The sequence below is a fragment of the Schistosoma haematobium genome, chromosome 1 (genome assembly GCF_000699445.3).
Source record: "Schistosoma haematobium chromosome 1, whole genome shotgun sequence".
In the NCBI taxonomy this organism is placed as follows: Eukaryota; Metazoa; Platyhelminthes; class Trematoda; order Strigeidida; family Schistosomatidae; genus Schistosoma; species Schistosoma haematobium.
The window spans coordinates 11,556,776-11,577,734 of NC_067196.1; the positions used below are offsets into that span (position 1 = coordinate 11,556,776).

General features: G+C 33.5%; 1 protein-coding gene across 1 annotated transcript in view; it reads left to right on the forward strand.

Annotated features, from left to right (window-relative positions):
- The window catches only part of GLIPR2_2 (Golgi-associated plant pathoproteinsis- protein 1), a 29,020-nt gene extending 20,722 nt beyond the window's left edge, over positions 1-8,298 (forward strand). The window contains exons 8-10 of the mRNA XM_035731519.2: positions 943-993; positions 2,528-2,596; positions 7,652-8,298. Of these exons, the coding sequence (XP_035586032.1) occupies positions 943-993; positions 2,528-2,596; positions 7,652-7,716 (185 nt within the window). The 3' untranslated portion in view covers positions 7,717-8,298. The remainder of the gene's footprint in view (positions 1-942; positions 994-2,527; positions 2,597-7,651) is intronic.
- The last annotated feature ends 12,661 nt before the right edge of the window (positions 8,299-20,959 follow it).

The following is a 20,959-nucleotide window of genomic DNA, read 5'->3' on the forward strand; positions in this document are numbered from 1 at the left end:
GTCACCATTGGCAGTGGGTAAACATGTTGAGAATGAAATTAAGTTGAAATTTTACCGTTAGAGGCTGATTCAGTGGTTTTACTAATTAAGAATTTCTCGAAAGACCTGAATATCCTGAGTTCGATCTCTGGTGTGGTTGAAGTTGTGCACTGATGTAGAGTTCGAACTTAGGACAGCTCAGTTCCTTCTTACTGTTCAAATGTCACCTAACTAATATCTGTTTACAAGGGATATAATTTACAAATTAAATCAAACTCTATAAACGTCTTCAACTTTGATTTCAATTAACTCCCTTCGATCAAATTGCTATGGATTTTTATTATTCGAATATCAAATGTATATACTTATTATCAGTTAGGATTTGATTGAGATCATGAACTGATTGATGTTAAACCACCATTAAAACCTGGAAGTCCTATTGTGGGACGCCTCAGCAGTGTATACTTATGTAAAAACTATGATGAGAAATTAATTGAGAAGTAATTTACTATTTTGTTTTACTTTCACAGTAGTCTGATGGACGTTGACTGATTCCTTAATTCAACCTTTTAGACTTACAGAATATATGTCATTGCTTGAATCAATTCATTAGTTCACTGTTGTTTATTTTGATTGACCCAGTTGTATAATTTAAGTTGTACACAAATGCGTCTGGCTCACTAATAGGTTAATTTGTAAATTTTATTCATTATAAAAACTGATAAACTCAAAATCATATGAAATAATGTTAAATCTGTGGTTTATCAGTAAAGGGGTTGCTACGAATTCTGATGATTATAAATGCAATCCGCAAAAAGAAGCTGGTAGGTATTGTTAAATTATCTTATATATATAGCTGAAATAATCTTTCAGTAATCCTTTTACATTAAACAGTTGACATAATATATACTCAGTCCGTGATAGAAACTATATTGATTATATTTTTTGTTTGAACGTTTTCAGATGAAATAGTTATTGTTCGAGAGACAGATAGAAGAGACAACAATGGTTCAAGTAAATCTCTGAGTATTTTTTTTTAAAATTCAGTGAATATATATTTTGTATTGAGAAGCATTAACCAGTTATTTCATCTTGCTCAATAATGAGCTACCATTTCCTCATCAAGGGTCAAACTTAGGGCCTTTAGGTTCGGTGGAAATCTCCTAACAATTAGGTAACTGAACTAGTATTCAACAGTTAACATTTTTACTTCATTCAATTAGGGATATTATATGACCAGCTTTTAGGGATATCTTTGGTTCGTGTTTCAGACCTAACTTGTATAAACTCCATAGTTCATTCTTCTTGGATTTCTCAATCTTCAAGAATTCAAGATAGAAGAACATGGATATTTACTGTCGAGATTTGAAATTTTTTAATTTTTAAGATTATTCCTTTAGTAGTACATAATAAATGTGTTTAAATATCTGTCTTTTTATAAGACTTTACAATAACTACTAACCCATTTTATATTGCATTAGATGGAATTAGAATTTGAGCATTGTTGAAGGGAGCTAAGAGTAAACAACATTTGTAAATTGGAAGATAACTTCATTATTCATGGCTTCTAAGGATTCGATTTTTTGAAAACTATACATCGTTGATAATTTGAAAATATTATTTTTTGGCTTTGCTCAGAATTAATGCGGAAACCAAATGCATAATATTTATTCTTTCAGAGTTATTGAATTCTGTTATCTGGATGATTGATTTGTGGAGATTTATTTATCGTTCTGAATAACATTATCAATGCTTAATTGATGTAGAAATGAGTTCAATTATTCTATGATTAGTATTTCGTTATCAGAGTATGTTTCAAACAATAAAATGATCAGTGGTTAATCGAACGGGACAGTCAATTCAAACGCACAAACAAACGACAACTGTGATAACAAATTACAAACAAGGTTGCCAGAAAAAACTAACTTATTACTAATAGAATATCATTGAACTTATTTCCATATCAATTAAGCATTAATAATGTTATTCAAAACGATAAAGAAATCTCAAATCAATTCATGAGTCGAATAAAGCTAGACCACCATGACAAACCTGGAGACACTAGATGACCGTTTCGTCCTAGTATAAGACTTCTCAGCAGAACACATTCACGGTTCTGCCTCGTGAGATTCCAACCCAGGACCTGTCGGTCCCATACGCAAACGTTTAACCTTTAACGATGTTAATCTCTAACTTCAACCAATCCACAAAATTAAGCCATCATCCACCATGGTCTTCAATGAGTTACTATCTCACAACAGATTCCGTTGAACTCCACTTATCACTGCTTCTCATTGTAAATCTTTATCATTTAATACTATTCATTCATTTGGCAATATTGTTTAAAAGTTAATTAAATAAGTTGGAATACAAACTGTCTAGTCTTATTTTTGTATTATATTCATTTTAATCAATATTGTGCAAATGCAAAAATAAAATTTTTTTTTTGGAATCGTCTTAGTGATAAACATTAAAAAAATAATAATAATCTACTTATCAATATCACATGATGTTGCTATCATTAAATTTTTTAAAATGAATTTACTAGATCATATTACAATGGTAGATAGTTCTAAACGAAACTGGCCAAATGGAACGACGCCAAATAGTAACAATGGTAAATATATACACTATTTTGTGTAAATTTAATTCAGTTTTTCTTATATATTTCATCTGTCTATTAGTTTCTCTATCATTTTGTTTTACTGAACAACAAAATCACTTATCTTACTACGCCAAAAAAACACCCCGGAATTTTTAAATAATTTTATGATGGTCTATAATTATTCAACATTCTGTTTTGTAATAATAATTATATCATTGACTAAAAAGAAAAGGTATCTTAGTCCAAACAAATTTATTACACAGTTTCATAATTGTTCTACAAATCAATATGATTAGCTTCAACTGACTCATGATCTTAATCATTGAAATTACTATAATATCCACAAAACCCATCTGATATTAATCAATATATGCTCACTAGTGACTGGCTTCAAGAGGTATATCCTGGAGTTCTAGTGAGAAGTAGTGACCAATGGAGTTCAACCAGGTCTGTTGTGAGATAATAACTCACTGAAGACAATGGTGGATGTGTCGCTCAATTTCGTGGATCAGTCGAAGTTAGATATTAAAACCATTGGATACGGTTCATTGGTCTAGTGGTTAAGTGCTCACGCACGAAACCAGTAGGTCCTGGTTTCGAATCTCGCGAGGGGTGGAATCGTAGATGCGCACTGCTGAGTCCCACAATAGGACGAAACGGCCGTCCTGTGCTTCCAGGTTTTCCATGGTGGTCTAGCTTCAATTGACTCATGATCTTAACCATTGAAATTACTATAATATCCACAAAACCCATCTGATATAAGTCAATATGAGATTAATAAATCTATTTAAAGATAAATGTTGAAATGCCACACTATGGACTTGTACCTAAAATCTTTGGTTTCACCTATAGAACGCTTAACTTCTAGACCACGATATTATTAATGTCTAACTTTAACCATAATCCTATACTGATAATTATCATATTGTCATTAGTGATTACATTTAGAGAAGGAATTCTCGTGACTAGTAGAGTTGACTTGTGTCATGTGTGAGGTAGTTACCCAACGAAAACAATGGAATATAATCTCATAATTTGTGTACTGCTTCCATGCTTTCAATGATGGCCTAACTGTTATATTTGTGGCATTGTGTCCAAATAATATGCAAACGCAATGACACTGACAAATAGGGAAAAGTGAATTATCAACCGGACCAATGACACATAAACCCATACGAGCAGCTTACAGTCCATATCAGTACTTCTTCCTCCTAGCCCTGCCTGTTGAGTCCAGAATACCAATCTCAGTCTCCGATATATGAGTCATATATTTCAAACATACTGGGTTTATATACAAGCCAGAACGGACCACATCACACCATAAAACGGGAAATAACACTTGTACAACATCAAGCCAAAAAGTGGTCGTGAATGTGGGAGACTGTAATAAATAGACTTGGCATAACTTAAGAATGGTAAATCGTCTAATAATAGTCTATAGGTCAAAATAAAGTTCATATTAAGAGGAACATGAATATACATAGTTTAGTTACTTAACAACTACACAATAAAAATATATATCGTATTGATCCATAAATAGATCCCAACAGATAACATCCACTATTCTCATCGAAACATAACACTAGCATCGATCGATTCATTACTTCAGCGAAACCCGACGACCTCCACAACTCCAAGCTGGGACGTTTTATTACAATAAATAAACCGATACCCGACATGAAATAATATGAGGTTTCTCAGATGGTTGCTCGAATTTGGTAACTTAAAAGACGTGCATTGGCGTATGTGAAGTGATATTTCGCCAACGCATCTACAGTCGACTTTATTGATCAACTGTCAATCATTCTGTATAAGCAAGTTTAAACTGATCATATTACAGAGTTACTAAAACGTAGCAAAGAATGTAGTATTCGAATAACTGACACCGTACTTATCATTTAGATTCATTCATTAAATGATAAGAGACCTACCTGTGGATGTTCCTACCATACATTCTCTAAAATTATGTAAACAATGAAATGTAGTCCAAGGACACATAAAATAATCCTTATATTTGGTCTAACAAATCAACGACCCTCTTAAATGATTTACTCTTTAGATTCACTTCGTGATTACTTTTTTAAATTATCTAGAATAGTTTTATAAATTTCGAACCCTGTCAGGTTTCTGTTATATTCCGTTAACTATGGAGTCACTTAACCATAGTATGTGACACTTCAGTGTTGCACATCGACGACCCCACCCCTGAGGACTGAACCCGTCATCTTCGGTCTCACACGTAAACGCTTAAACTTTAGAGTACTGAGCCATGATTTATTGATTTACAACTTTGAATTCAGCCAAACCCCAATGTCGAAAAAAACCATCTTCCAATGCACTTGATATGTGACTACCTCACACTCGACATTGTTAAATTTCACTGGTCACGATTTTTCGCTGGAACTCCGGTACTACCTTCAGAACTTAGTCACTTGTATTCAAGCACAAGCCTGAAGTTGTTGGATTCGATTTCCAGTAGTGAGACTGCGGCTATTCACTGTTGAAGAGTCATGTACTAAGACGAAATAGCTGTCTAGTGCCTTCTGGTTTTTCATTGTAAAATTAGGTTATTAGTAAGGGTTTATAATTTATCCCTGATAATATTCAGGACGACAACTGACCACACACCGTCACCATATGTGAATCTTGAGAGAAATGTCTCGATGTTTCATTGTTACGAGTTTTATTATATTTGGTATGCGGCTAGCAATAAAATCGATGGCACACAATTCGTCCTGTTTGAAACTCACCAGCTCGATATACGTATATCTTTGTGTTTATATTCACAATGAGACTTATATCTAGTACCTTTCACTTCAAACGCTCGAAATATAAGAGACTGATTGGCTGCTGTCCAAAATATTGACAACAAGGTAATTCAAACCTTTTTTAATCTCTTCACACCAGTTGAACAAGTCGGTAGCTACCACAACTCAGTGGTTCAGTAAAAAGCATTCAAAGAGAAAGGTATTGAGTTCAAACTTTCGTATTGACAATAACTTTACGATGTTAATTCATCGAACAAGATTCATGCCCTTGATTCCGTAGCCAGCCACACACTAAATATGAACTTAGCATTGAAAACTAGCGAGTTGTTGGAAAGAGGATAACCCTATATGTCCAGTCTTATTAGTCGTTAGTGAAAGTGTTTAAAGGTATACTGAACTTTCAGTGTTTTAAAGTCCATAAATAGAAATTACTAGTTTATTGAAAGTCAGTCCAAAATAATAATAATAATAATAAAGTATATATATATAGATCTATTATGGACTCGTACATTTTTTGTCTTAATCCTGTAAGCGGGATCGTATATGCTCATTGTTGACGAGTCCCATATTACGACAAAACGGCCGTCCAGTGCATTCAGCTTTTCCGTAGTTGTCTAGCTTAGATTGACCCATGAACTCAAATATTTAATTAATTAAGTTGAGGTTTTCAAAATGACTTTAATCATTAGGAACACTAGGTAAACATTATTCTAAGTGAATGAGGACAGAATCATTGTTCAGATTTATCGTCATATTATCAGGGGGATTCTAAGTATAAGTAAATGATGTTTTTCACAAGAAGAAATCTTATTATGAAACTAATAGTTCATAGATTATTCATAATAAGACGCTAGGTAGTCTCTCATGATCAGTCAAACAAAATAATTCGAATGAGTTTAAGTTGATCCTAATCATTTAAACTATTTAATACAGTATTGTAGGTTAATCAAAAGCACTGGATATAATGGTTAGTGAACTGTTTTTTATCTGAACTAAAAGTCAAACCATTTCTATTCACGGTCTCTTTCCTGTCAAAAAGTTGGTATCACATAACTGATCATTTAATTAGAACCAATATCATGTCGCTCAGTACTAGACAATTGATGTATTTCTATGGAACAGGTTGAAGTCAGGTTACACATCAAAATGCATCAATCCACTTGCATTTTCTTCGATATTCATCGGTTTTGGGTAACACATCGGAGATAGTAAAAATAGATTTCGTGTTACTAACTGTTGTGGATTTTAGCACGGCTAATTATGACGTGACTTATTCGTCAATCGGAATACGATTTATACAATCTTAGCACTGTGCCAAACCAATGACGTTCGACCGGTATGAGCAGCCTAGCGTCCTTATTGATTCTCTTTCCTCCTAGACTTGCCAGTTAAGTCCAGAACACCAATACCATCTTCCACTATGCGAATCATTTATTTCAAACATACTGGGTTTATATACAAGCCAGAACGAACCACATCACACTATAAAATGGAAGATAACACTTGTACAAGATCTAGCCAGAAAGTGGCTGTAAGTGTGAGAGACTGTAATTAATAGACTAAACATAACTTGAGAATAGTAAATCGTATAGTGATAGTCTATAGGTCAAAATGGAGCTACCGTAGCTATGCATAATTGAGTTACTGAATAGTTATGCAATAAGAATGTACGTATAATATTTGTCCGTAAATAGTTTTTAGAAGTTACCTATAATTTAATCTTCACTAGGACATAACACTTTGGACTTATCAGTGAAGTGTATCTGTAATTTCGTGGTAACTGATTTCCCTAATGATACGTCATCCATATGTTGTATTCATACTTATTTTCACTCTGGTATTTAAAACACATCTAGTCACATGTATACTTGTAATGATCGGCTAAAAGATTAGGAAGGAAGTAGTGAACTTGGTACAAGTTACTAGTTCCGATTTTTATTGGTTTTATCAGAAATGGAGTATTTGTGAAGATTTTAGTAATTTAATTGTTGAATTCATGGGTCGAATTAAGCTAGATCACCATGATAAACCAGGAAACAGTGGACGGCCCTTTCGTCTTAATATTATTAACAAGATACGTTCTTAGCATTATTCCCTTTACGTGTAACTCTAAAATCATTTAAGAAAATCTGACACGAAGTGATAAGCTTTCTTTGACAAAAAACTCCAGGAAACGATGTATATTCTTGGTGATTAAATAAAGTATAATTAATTTTTGTTATCTTTATTTAAAAGTAATCTCAAAATTCTGTTTTCCACTTAATGTATCATATTATACTTTATTTCCTGAACCTTCTAGAAAGTACAATTCGAACAGAGAAGAAGAGCCAACGAAAATGTGCGAAGAGGTGCAGTATTATTTAGTTAGCAATTGGTTTTAATATACGACCAAAAAAGTGATAATAATTATAATTTGTTATATGTTAATATAGACTAACTCATAACTTTACATGGATTACAGTGTCAATGTTTCGAAAGATTTATTCGACAAAAAAATTGACAAGATAATCTTTTACAATGACTGTACTAAATGATAAAAAGGAGCAGTCAAAGTTTTGTTTCATTAAAGTGATTTTTTCAGGCAGTTAAAAATGGAATTAAGGATTTTAAATGTGATTTGCATTTCTTAACTTCATTTTTCTCCTGTCTGCTTTTTGTATATTATTCTATACTACTTTTAAAATGTTCAGTAGTTTAGCTTATGTACTGTTTTTTTATGTATTGTAATGTAATTCAGACCTCTTTATCTATTAGACATTTATTTTCCATATTGATTAGCAATTTTTAAACAAATTTTATCTTCTGTTTTAAGGGTTTCAGATTTGAATAAATTATTTAATTGAAACTATAGAACAGATCTTGTAAACAAGGATTGCTTTATGAGCAAAGATGACTAGTGGCTAGCAGTGGAATCCAGGACGCGCGTTTCGTCCTATTTGGGAATCGTCAGCAGGATGTACTGGCATTTCAGAGTTGATGTTCACTCTGGGACTCGAAACCAGTATCTTTGCTTATAATGCCTGTGAATTAAGTAATATTGAAGCGATTGGCATATTATGCACATATGCCAATAAGAGACTGACCAATTACAGTTTTAAACATCAATGGGAAAATTCAAGTAAACAATACCAAGTAATTACTTTAGTGATATTAGTATGCTATTGAAACAGCTTTTATCTTGAAGCTGTGTAAACTGAAAAATACCTGAAAACTCACCATTTTAAGAGTACATTTTGATCAGTGTTTACCGATTGTCTATATTGACAGGAAATATTCTACATTACATAATATCAGTTTTAATCGTTGAATACGTAATCATTATTGACACAGAAGACTTACGAAGGTTTGATATTAGCTTCAGTTAGTATGATCCTTTTATCTTGATTGAAAATTCATTTCAGTCAGTCATATAATAAAACTCGATCAATATTCGAAATATTTGTAGTTGGTCTTCATAATGAAGTTACATCAGTTATATGATTATTAATAACCAAGGAGTACTAGATGTATTTTGTCGTGAGCTAGAACTCACCAGTAAGCAGTGACAATACCATATTATTACATAAAACCAGGTGTCACGTTAACACGTATGTTCTCATAATAATTGACTATAACATTCCAAGTTAATAGTATTTCATGATTTATGAGACATATGCTGTGCCACAGTTTTGGTCTTATTTAATTATTTAGAGACATTTATTTAGTGTTGATTTACTACAAAATCCGTAACTTTATCTGGTTTAAATACGTTTAGGCGTCAATTAACTAATCAATCATAAATCTCTTTATGTTGTATAGAAGAATTAAATGAATATTGCGAATGTAAATTTGTAAATAACTAGTCATATGAACTGAAGATACTGTTTACTTTCAATTTAAATGTATATTGTTGTTTAATAGAAATAATAAATTACTACTGTTAAATTACTACAATCTCCACAAAACCTCTTTCTGGTAATAATCATCAAATACTCACTAGTAACTGGCTTCAAGAAGTATTTACTGGAGTTCTAGTGAAAAGATGTGACCAGTGGAGATCAACCGGATCTGTTGTGAGATAATAACACACTAAAAACAATGATGGATGTATTGCTCAATTTCGTGGATTACTTTAGTTTAGAAATTAACACCACTGAATGCCGGCTCAGTAGTCTAGAGGTTAGGTGTTCGCGCATCAGATTGAAGGTCTTGGTTTCGAATCCCGTGAGTGGGATCGTGGATGCACCCTGCTGAGGGGTCGCATACTAGGACGAAATGGCCATCCAGTGGTTCGAGGTTTTCCATGGTGGTCTAGCTTTATTTGACTCATGAATTCAACTCTTAAATAAAAAAACGTGATGATAATTATAAGTAATGAAAAATTAAGAAGATTAAGAACATTAAAAGGATGTATTAACAATAAAGTTATCGCTTATGAAAATTATGTGCAAGGGCTATAGAAGAATGATTGCTTGTATGTGTTGCTTTCGCACATAGAGTTCAGGTGGGAAATGGTGGATTGACAACGATTCACCAATACATAAGTTATTGATTTGAGTTCCTTAATAATTAAGCCATCTGAATATATAGATGGTTTCGAAGGACTTACAAGGTGGGGCCATGTGATCAGATGTTTTAATACTGAACTTCTGATTGGTTTACATTCACCTTTAAAAATCCACACAGGATGATGTTTTGAGATGCGTTTGGAAAGCTCTCGCTTTGTGAGGCCAATGTTAAATACTCCATAAGAGCTAGGAAACTAATAAATTCACATCGATGTGACACAATATGGCCCATCAACATATGATTTCATTATTACTGGACGTAAATAAACAACAAACTTTCACCAGGTACACAAAGTTACCAGTTTTAGATGGAGATTTATTTTCTAAGCTAAATAGTTTGGTCGTGGAGCTTTCATTGTTCTTCTGAACAACATTATCAGCACAAACTTCAGGTGGAAGTGAAGTGTTCAAATTTTTCTACATACAACACAGCATGTCTTTCTTCTGTCTAGCTTGTGGTCCTATGGTTTGTCTTGTTTCCCGTTAAGTTTCTTTATGTATTGATGTTTGTGGATCCTGTAGTGTGCATCAGTTATCATTAGGTGTATCATGATCGTGGATGAACAAAAGAGGAAGCTGATGGAGATACTTACATGAGAATGTTTAACAATCCTGACAGCAGCATTTGTGGTATCAAGCAGACGACACAGAGGACAAAGAAGAAACACCCTCAAGGAAAAATAATCAAGGTTTTAAAACCACCCGCAGAAGAAAACATAATCAACTGAATGATCAACCAGACAAAACAATCTCTGATGAACATAAAAGAAAACCTCCTTCAAACGAGGTTAAATACAATACAAGTGACGCTTCAAAACTAGAATTCTTCAGTTCATTACTGTCATAACTCAACAATCCCAGAAGAAATGAAGAAACTCAACAGGAAATTAGACAAACCATAGTACTGCCAACTCGACTGAAGAAAGAAAACACCCAAACGACCGCACAAGTACAAAAAGCCTTAAAGAAACTCAGAACTAGGGAAGATATAGAAGACATCAGAAATAACAACAAGATTATTAAGGCCGTTTGGAGTAGATGTAGCACACAAAATAGCAAAACTACTTCTGTTAATTTGATGCAAATCAAAGTACGAAATAACAAAAGAGGGAAAACCGAACATCATCTACAAAATAAACTAATACAATTGTCAAAAACACTATATCTGACAAAATGGACGCCCTCTTCATCTTCGCCTGCATAAACTTCAATTGGCGGTCAAGCTATGTGGAATGAATGTCAATCAAATAACTTTTTTTAGTTTCCTTTCTTTTACATAATCTTATTACGATTTGTACATTAACTAGACTTTGTTCATAATTATGTTGAATAATTATTATGCTACTGTTTATTAATTTCATTACTTTTACGTAATCTAATTTCTCTTCGTTTTATTACTTAGTAATTATAACACCACTACTCTACTCTCTCTTCTGTCTACAACATCAACTCTGGTATGCAGGTACATCCAGCTGAAGAGTCCCAAATAAGACGAAACTCTCATCCTGGGCAACACTACTAGCCACCATTCATTTTTACTACTATACTTTTTCACAGTATATGTAAATATTTGTCAATCCTATTTTGTGGTATATTATTCTTGTTATAATCTCTAATTTCATTTCCAACACCCGATAATACTTCATCGACTGAAGCATATTCAATCTTTGTTTAAAATTACTTCTTGTGATTTCAAACTATTTCCAGCTGACATAGGAAGCCTTAAAATAAAATAGGGTGTATAATTCGTATGGAGAACTGTGATGACCATCATCAAAGTGGTACAAGTATTTATTAACAATTGCCTAGTCGAGATATTTACTTCCCGTTGATCGGATATCATCAGCAACAACCTACTATAGGAGAGAACAAACTAACTTCCATATAAAGAGGAAATTAAGAATAGACGTTGAAAGTGGATATGTGGATAGGACGTACATTATGGAAATCATCAAACTGCATCACGAAGCAAGTGCTAACATAGAATCCTGAAGGAAAAAGGAAAAGAAGAATACCAAGCAATAAAATGCGTCGAAAATCGGAACTAGACATGAAAAGAATAAATAGCAGCAGGAAACAACTGGAAAGGATTGTCCATGACATAGTTAGATGGAGAATGGTTGATAGGCGGTCTATACTCTTCCACGAGGTGTAACCGACATAATAAAGTAATATAATTTGTAATTCCTAGTCTATATTAAATTTATCAAGAGATTTAATGATATGAAACCACTTAATTTATCGAAATACTAATATATTGATTTCTGATGTATTCCATTTGTAGTTCATACGTTTCTAATGAATAACTGCATAGTTTCTAACGAGTTATTTCGAAAAATTTGTAAAAAAATATTTATACTGTTTTTCTTTCTTTGAACGATAGTCTTTGTTCATAGTTTAACTGAGAATTTAATCGACTACTAATTAATAAATAATTTTATAGTTGAATTCATAAGTCAATTAAAGCTAGATCACCATGGAAAACCTGGAAGCACTGGACGGCCGTTTCATCCTAGTGTAGAACTCGTCAGCAGTGCGCATCTACGAATGTCGGCTCAGTGGTTTAGAGGTTAAGCGTTCGCGTACGAGACCGATAAGTCTTGGGTTCGAATCCTGAAGGGTGGAATAGTGGATGCTTACTGCCAAGTAGTCTCATATTAGGACCAAACGTCTGTTCAATACTTTCAGGTTTTCCATGGTGGTCTAGTTTCAATTGGCTCATGAATTCAACTATAAAATTACTAAAATTTTCACAAAATAGCCTCCTGATAATAATAAATCATTGGTAATGAAAGTAATTTGTCATTTATCGTCTTTCAATTACATACATAAAAATGAAAGAAAAAGGTATCCTATAGAGTTAAAATTCTTTATTAAAGGAATAACACTTCCGAAATTCATATGATTTACATTAATTTGTTGTTGTTGGTGTTGCTACGATGAACTATTTATTGTGGAATTTTATTACAAACAAAATGAAATCAGTCAAAATAATCACTAAGCTTCATTGTTTGTGTGTGTATGTGTTTGTGTACTGAAAATTTTCTATGTCAATCAAATAAACATTCTATCGATAAACTAAACGATTATTAATAGTCTGTATACATTCTATCATAGTTGAATCATTCTTCTTCTATGATATTTGATGTTTTTGATCTCCGGGAATAAAAAGTTTTTTATTCGATTTTTTTGTTAAGGAATTTTAGTAACAAACGAAAATAATTAATGAATTGTATATTTGTGAATGTTCTTAGCTTTTGAGTTAAATAGCTGTGTAGATCATTGAATAATCAGTGATAATATAAATAGTATAATACTGGGTTCGAATCTCGAGGGGGCGGGATCGTGGATTCGCACTGCTGAGGAGTCCCATACTAGGACGAAACGGCCGTCCAGTGATTCCAGGTTTCCCATGGTGGTCTGGCTTCAATTGACTCATGATTTCAACCATTAAAAGCTTAGTGTTAGACTATTGTATGAATATCGTTGAAGAGGGATGAAATAAGACGAAACCTTTTATACACATAGCTCGTTTTATTATCTTAAAGAGAGCAAACATGAAAATTTGTGCACCAAACTTCGTTCATTCTCTCTTTAAGACGAAACAGTTATTTATCAATGAATGGTTATCAGTAGTCATTCTATTTATGTCAGTTCAACAGTAAGAACAGTATTAAATAACTGTTAATTAAATTCTGCTAGATTATTCGGTGGGACTATAATTTATGGACGACCTTTGAGCTACACTAGACTGATCTTGAGAGTGTCCACCTAGTAACTAGCACCAAATAAGGGTTATATACCTGTTTGAGGGATTAGAATTAGGAGTTTCATCACGAACTGACATCAGCTATGAAGCTAAAACTCTATTTAGCTAAGTGGGTGAATGGATTTCCCGCCAAAATCTAAGACCTGTTATCCCAAATCTGATTGGTTTGTCCATAAATTATAGTCTCGCCGATTATTCACTTCTATTAATTTTATGTACAATGTTATATTATTGTATCATCTATTTCATATTTAATGGTCATTCCTTTTTCTATCATGTAATAATTGTGCCTCTTTGCCTTAATGATTCATTAACATCATTCTGAACCTTTATTTTGTATCTAATTTGTCTAAGTATTCGTAGCTCATTTAACTCTAATTAAGAGGATCATCGATATCTATTCCAGGTTATTTGATCTTTTGTTTTCTTAGTATATAGTACATACACTTTAGTTGACATTTCTGATCACCTTCGATCCCTTGTGTTTGATGAATTTCTTAACAGTAAACTTTTTATCAGAAGGGGTTTTGTGGAAATTGTAGTAATTTCAACAGTTGAGATCATGAGTCAATTGAAGCTAGACCATAATAGGACCAAACGGCCGTCCAGTGCTTCTAGGTTTTCCATAGTGGTCTTACTTCAATTGACTCATGATCTCAACTGTTGAAAGTAAACTTTATAATTAAATATTTTTGATTTGTTAGTATGATTGTATATAGACTTACTATTCTACATTTATACGGCTTTTGGAATTACTTACTTACTTACGCCTGTTACTCCCAATGGAGCATGGGCCGCTGACCAGCATTCTCCAACCCACTCTGTCCTGGGCCTTCTTTTCTAATTCCATCCAATTCTTGTTCATTTTTCTCATGTCTATCTCCCTTTCTCGGCGTAATGTGTTCTTTGGTCTTCCTCTTTTCCTTTGACCTTCAGGATTCCATGTGAGGGCTTGTCTTGTGACGCAGTTGGGTGCTTTCCTCAATGTGTGTCCTATCCACTTCCAGCGCTTCTTCCTGATTTCTTCCTGCGCTGGGATCTGGTTTGTTCTCTCCCACAGTACGTTGTTGCTAATAATGTCCGGCCAATGGATCTGAAGTATTTTGCGTAGACAATTGTTGATAAACACCTGTATTTTCTGGATGATGACTTTCGTAGTTCTCCAGGTTTCTGCCCCATACAGTAGAACTGTCTTGACATTTGTATTGAAAATCCTGACCTTGGTGTTGGTTGACAGTTGCTTTGAGTTCCAGATGTTCTTCAGTTGTAAATATGCTGCTCTTGCTTTGCCGATCAGCGCCTTCACATCTGCATCAGATCCACCCTGTTCATCAATGATGCTGCCCAAATACGTAAAGGTTTTTACATCTTCCAAATCTTCTCCGTCAATTGTGATTGGATTGGTGCATTCTGTGCTGTATCGGAGAATCCTGCTTTCCCCTTTGTGTATATTGAGACCTACTGCTGCTGAGGCTTTTGGAATACGTTTATCATTTTCTGGAGAATGTTCTTTGTTTGTTGATTTATTTTGAATAAACATAAATTTGTGATGTATCGGAGTTCTAAATCAAATTACTTAATTTCTCTTTTAGGTAAGGTATTGTCGAATATATCTGACAATAATAATAATGGTAATGTTATAACTTATGGCCTTGTACCCTATTAATATACAAACGCAATGATTCTGACAAACAGGGAAAAGTGAATTATCGACCGGACCAATGACACATAAACCCATACGAGCAGCTTACAGTCCATATCAGTACTTCTTCCTCCTAGCCCTGCCTGTTGAGTCCAGAATACCAATCTCAGTCTCCGATATATGAATCATATATTTCAAACATACTGGGTTTATGTACAAGCCAGAACGGACCACATCACACTATAAAATGAAAAATAACATTTGTACAACATCAAGCCGAAAAGTGGCTGTGATTGTGGGAGACTGTAATAGATAGACTTGGCATAACTTAAGAATGGTAAATCGTCTAATAATAGTCTATAGGTCAAAATAAAGTTCATATTAAGAGGAACATGAATATGCATACTTTAGCTACTCAAACGTTACCATTCATAATTCTCGTTGCAATATAATAGGTAACAGTTATAATAAATACTATTATCATTATTATTACAGTATTAATTACTCAACATATAAAGAAATGAAATATTTGATAATATATTCGTTGTTAGTTTACAACAGTATTTATTACAATTCAGTTTCTCTAACTTTCTAATGTCATTCATTTAAAATAGAACCGTCAAAGGATCAAATATAAAAAATCATCAGTTTCTCTGAAAAAAATATCTTTTAAAGAATGTTCATTAACTTTAATAATTACTGTTATAGAATGATATTAGTTATAGAAGCAATCAAAAGCTTGAAGTACTGGACAGATGCTTCGTCTTCGTATTGAACACCTCGGCATTAACCTTCTATGACCACACTAATAGCAATCGAACCCATAGCCTTCAGGTTCTTGAGCTTGACCTCTATGCTAAAGAACTGTCATCCAAAATGCTTACATATTCGAATTCATTCAATTTATAATACTAACTCACACTTGACATAATTGAACTCCACTGATAATAAGTTGTAGTTTTTTTCACTGAAATTATAACTCACTAGCGAACACATGATTCATTTAATTAAGATCATTTTGTAATGTTAACTATAATACCGAAGAATCTCTTCATAAACCTCCATAATAGTAATAATAATAATGATAATGAGTAAGTTTTATTATCATCTAATAACTAAGTGACATAGTTGTTTATGTAAAAATTTTTTGATACGTGTGGTAAAATAAATCTCAAAATTATTTGTTGGTCTTATATTAATGATTTTTACTATGAAACTATTAAAATTTATGTTGCTATGGCAACAACTCTAAGATTATAATGTCATGCATTTATTAGAAAATAACAAAATCAATAACCAAAATAATACTTTTGAATTTTTACATTAGAGTCCTCTTTTGAATAAATGACGTATGTATGTTGATTTAAACAATTTTAATTCTTATAACTACCTACCACGAATAAATAACCGATTATAATAAGATGAAATGAAATGAAAATACAATTATGTATTATAGTAAATACAATTAAATCATAAATATTTTCTGTGTATTTTCAATTCTATCACTTTAATACTCAAATATTGATCATTTTTGTCATGAAGACAAATAATTAAACATTGTTACTCATTGTTGAAGTCCAGTACAACAAAGACAGTATTATTGTGATGTAAGCTACTTATATCCACATAAGTAGTATATAACGATGGTCAGATATAGAATGTATTTTAGTGGAAGATCCAGAAGGAAAAAATGGAAACGGAAAGCAATTGATATGAAAATGTATGAACAATGAAATCTGAGACAATGAATTAATATTTACAAAGGAACAGTCAAGTTTGAGATAGTTGATTGATATTTTGCAAATTAATTGTATGATTCTCAGATTTTAGTGAGATGTTCTGTAATTTTGTGCTCAATTACATTCGGTTGTCCCCACTCATGTTCTTATTCACTACATTACTAATACAAGAGTGGGACTACATAGAACGAACGATTGGGCCACAAAAAACTTTAGTGATGTTGTACGCATGAAAATAAAATGAGAGACTACCGACCTGAACAATTTATGTTTTACGAAGCGGAATTGAAATGAGGGAACTGATATACCAAGTAGATCCAAAGGTGAATTCTTATTTTGTGAAAGAAGAAATGTGTTGGAAAAGGCCAAAGAAACCCTAAAAGCGTCCAGATTGACCAGAAAACTCTGAAAAATATTTTATCCTGTCAGAATTGAATGGAAGTTTCTCAGAAACATCTAGAAAGTGAAGAATCGCGTGTCACATTTCTGGTTGGATGATTACCTATCTTGCTACTATGTTTAGTATGGTTCCAGAACCTTCCAAAAATCAAAGACCATCTGAGGTAATATAAATACTCTCGATATTCTGTACATAAACTAAATTCTGAGTAAAGTATTCTTTTCACATTTCACGCCTTTGCTCTCATGTTCAAGATGTCATGTAGATTAAGCCTGGGGTTATCAGAACAGGTTAAGAAACCGATTCAAGCGTTCATTTCGGAGATTTATTATACTTATATTCGCAGTATTCTGCACAACCCTGGAAAATGTGAAAAATTGGAAATTACAGGTAGTTACTAGTATATTTCAATGCGTTGATTATAACACCAAAACTCCAGGCCAATGACTGGCCCTCGCCTCTACGTACTTACTTACTTACTTACGCCTGTTACTCCCAATGGAGCATGAGCCGCTGACCAGCATTCTCCAACCCACTCTGTCCTGGGCCTTCTTTTCTAATTCCATCCAATTCTTGTTCATTTTTCTCATGTCTATCTCCATTTCTCGGCGTAATGTGTTCTTTGGTCTTCCTCTTTTCCTTTGACCTTCAGGATTCCATGTGAGGGCTTGTCTTGTGACGCAGTTGGGTGCTTTCCTCAATGTGTGTCCTATCCACTTCCAGCGCTTCTTCCTGATTTCTTCCTGCGCTGGGATCTGGTTTGTTCTCTCCCACAGTACGTTGTTGCTAATAATGTCCGGCCAATGGATCTGAAGTATTTTGCGTAGACAATTGTTGATAAACACCTGTATTTTCTGGATGATGACTTTCGTAGTTCTCCAGGTTTCTGCCCCATACAGTAGAACTGTCTTGACATTTGTATTGAAAATCCTGACCTTGGTGTTGGTTGACAGTTGCTTTGAGTTCCAGATGTTCCTCAGTTGTAATAGTAATAATAGTGTATACTGGTCTTCAGTCGATGAACGAATACATTCTAAGCAGTGTCAGATCCCCTTTTATACAGGCTCAGTGTGATATATGTGGTAGTATTAATCATGATATGAAAACCAACAAGGGTTGTTGAATAGTTTAAGGTCCTTTGTGGAACAAGTAGACTATTCAACCATCTAAATACCGACAAATTTATGATTTTATGTCCAATATTCGTTGAAACGAAAGTCAAGTATAGTATATTGGGGCCCATATCATCGAGTTGTAATGACAAGTGAATAGTCATAAGACTCAATTCCAGAACTGATTATTTACCTAGATTGTCTGTCTAGTCCGAACGACCTATCACTAACCAATGACACGATGACAATGAGATAATATCCAGAAACAATAATTAGCAACTATTAGTCTAGAGTGCAGATATTTTACACTCCCTTGCCTGATCGCCAGAATGGAAAACAACTAAACAAGTAGATTGCCTCTAATTATACAGTTTGATCATACAATTGAACTTTAATAATCTTAGCCACACATCAAAATATTTTAAAAAATTTACAATATAGTTATAAATACGCCGTATGTGGAAGAGAACAATTTGATAGGTATTTGAGAAAGATAGAATATATGACATGGTTTACGCGTCAACAGAAGCTTACAAGTAGGGAAATAATTTAAATATTTATTAACTATACTACTGTTATGACTTTAAGTTGGTCGATTTTTACCCTGTGCTAATTGTTGTGTCCTTGACTGGAAAATTAGAGAGCAGCGTACTTATCGATCGATTACAGTGACACGTAAACACGAACGGACGGCCTAGATTCTCGATTGGTCCCGCTTCCCTGTCTAGCCCAGTCAGTTGAGTCCAGAACACAAGCCACAGCCTCGGAGATATGAATCATTATATCTCAAACATACTTTGTTTATATACCAATCAAGCATACCACATCGTACCATAAAATAGAAAACAACATTTTGTACAATATTCAACAAGTGAACAGATATCGACCAATAGGAAATGTCCATTTAAAGTCCAAGGACACGATTGGACTTAATATGATAATTATTGGTCTATTCCTCCGCATCCACAACAACTACGGAAATATAAACAATAACTTCAGGTAGAGCAGTTCCGAGAGTTTAGCTTTGATTAATGTTTACCCGGTATAGCGATTTGTAAGATTTCGCCTCTTCGAGATGATGTTAAATGACTGTCATTATCTCCAAATTATTCCCGAAATCTACTGGCAATACTATGTTAGTAATGCCGAGGTTTTGCGATGTGTGCCAAGAGATAGTGAGGATAATTCAATTAGTGTCACCATCCTGCAAAGCTAGTTCCGATGGCTGTGACATGTGTTATGAATGTTATCTAAGTGACTTCCGCACCGTGTTTTATTTAACGATTCTGAAATGGTTTGGAAGGAGTGGAGAGATGGTCACTTTATGACAGGATGCCAAGATATAAAGAGAACGTTATATAGGACTGTTATCACTCGGTCCTTTGCTACTCCTTGGTAGAGGTCCTAGAGATAGTGTAACCCAACAACTTGAGATATTATCACATATTGAAGCCGATAGAGATCTTGGTATAATTTTCTTCGAAATTCTTCATCAAAATGAAAATTAATTTAACTGAAAGGATTCATCCCAGCTGTATTTTTCTAACTAGACTGTCTCTCTCATCTTATACTATTCTTCTTCACTTGTTTTCATACACTTAATCACTTTTTTTATTAGGTTCACCCTTCTTCAGTCATTCATTCACGATTGCATTCACTTATATGTGTTTTGCCCATTTGTATATATAGATATATATAACTAATTTTGGGATCAAGTCAATAAATCGAATAATTTCTCATTAATCCTTAAAAAAAAGAAGTTCAGGATATATTTGTTTAGTAGCTAATGATCAGGCTTCATTTGAGGCATAAGTATAATTTCTTTTATTTTGAGGAATTAAATAACGAGCGATCATAGGATACTTAAAACAATCCAAAAGATAATTATTAAAGTCAGTTTGTTGATTAGTTGAGAAATCAAATTCGGTTGAATGTTTAAGAATTGAACTCTTCGTTCCTATTACTTCGTACTTAATGACCCACTTACTTACTTACTTATTTACCTACCTACCTACTTACTTACTTACCTACCTAATTTCTTAGTTAATTACTTAATTACTTACTTACTTACCTACCCACCTACTTACTTACTTGATTACTTAATTACTTACCAACATACTTACTTACTTACTTACGTCTGTTATCCCTTGTAGAGGAGCATAGGCCACACACCGACCATTCTCGATCCAATCCTGTCCTGGTCAATCCTTTGTAGTTCTTTCCAGTCTGTATCCATCCTTTTCATATCTGATTCTATTTCCCGACGTAATGTGTTCTTTGGTCTTCCTCCTTTCTGTTTCCCTTCAGGATTCCAGGTTAGCGCTTGCCTCGTGATGCAGTTTGATGATTTCCATAATGTATTCCTATTTACTTCCAACGTCTTGTCTTAATCCCACCC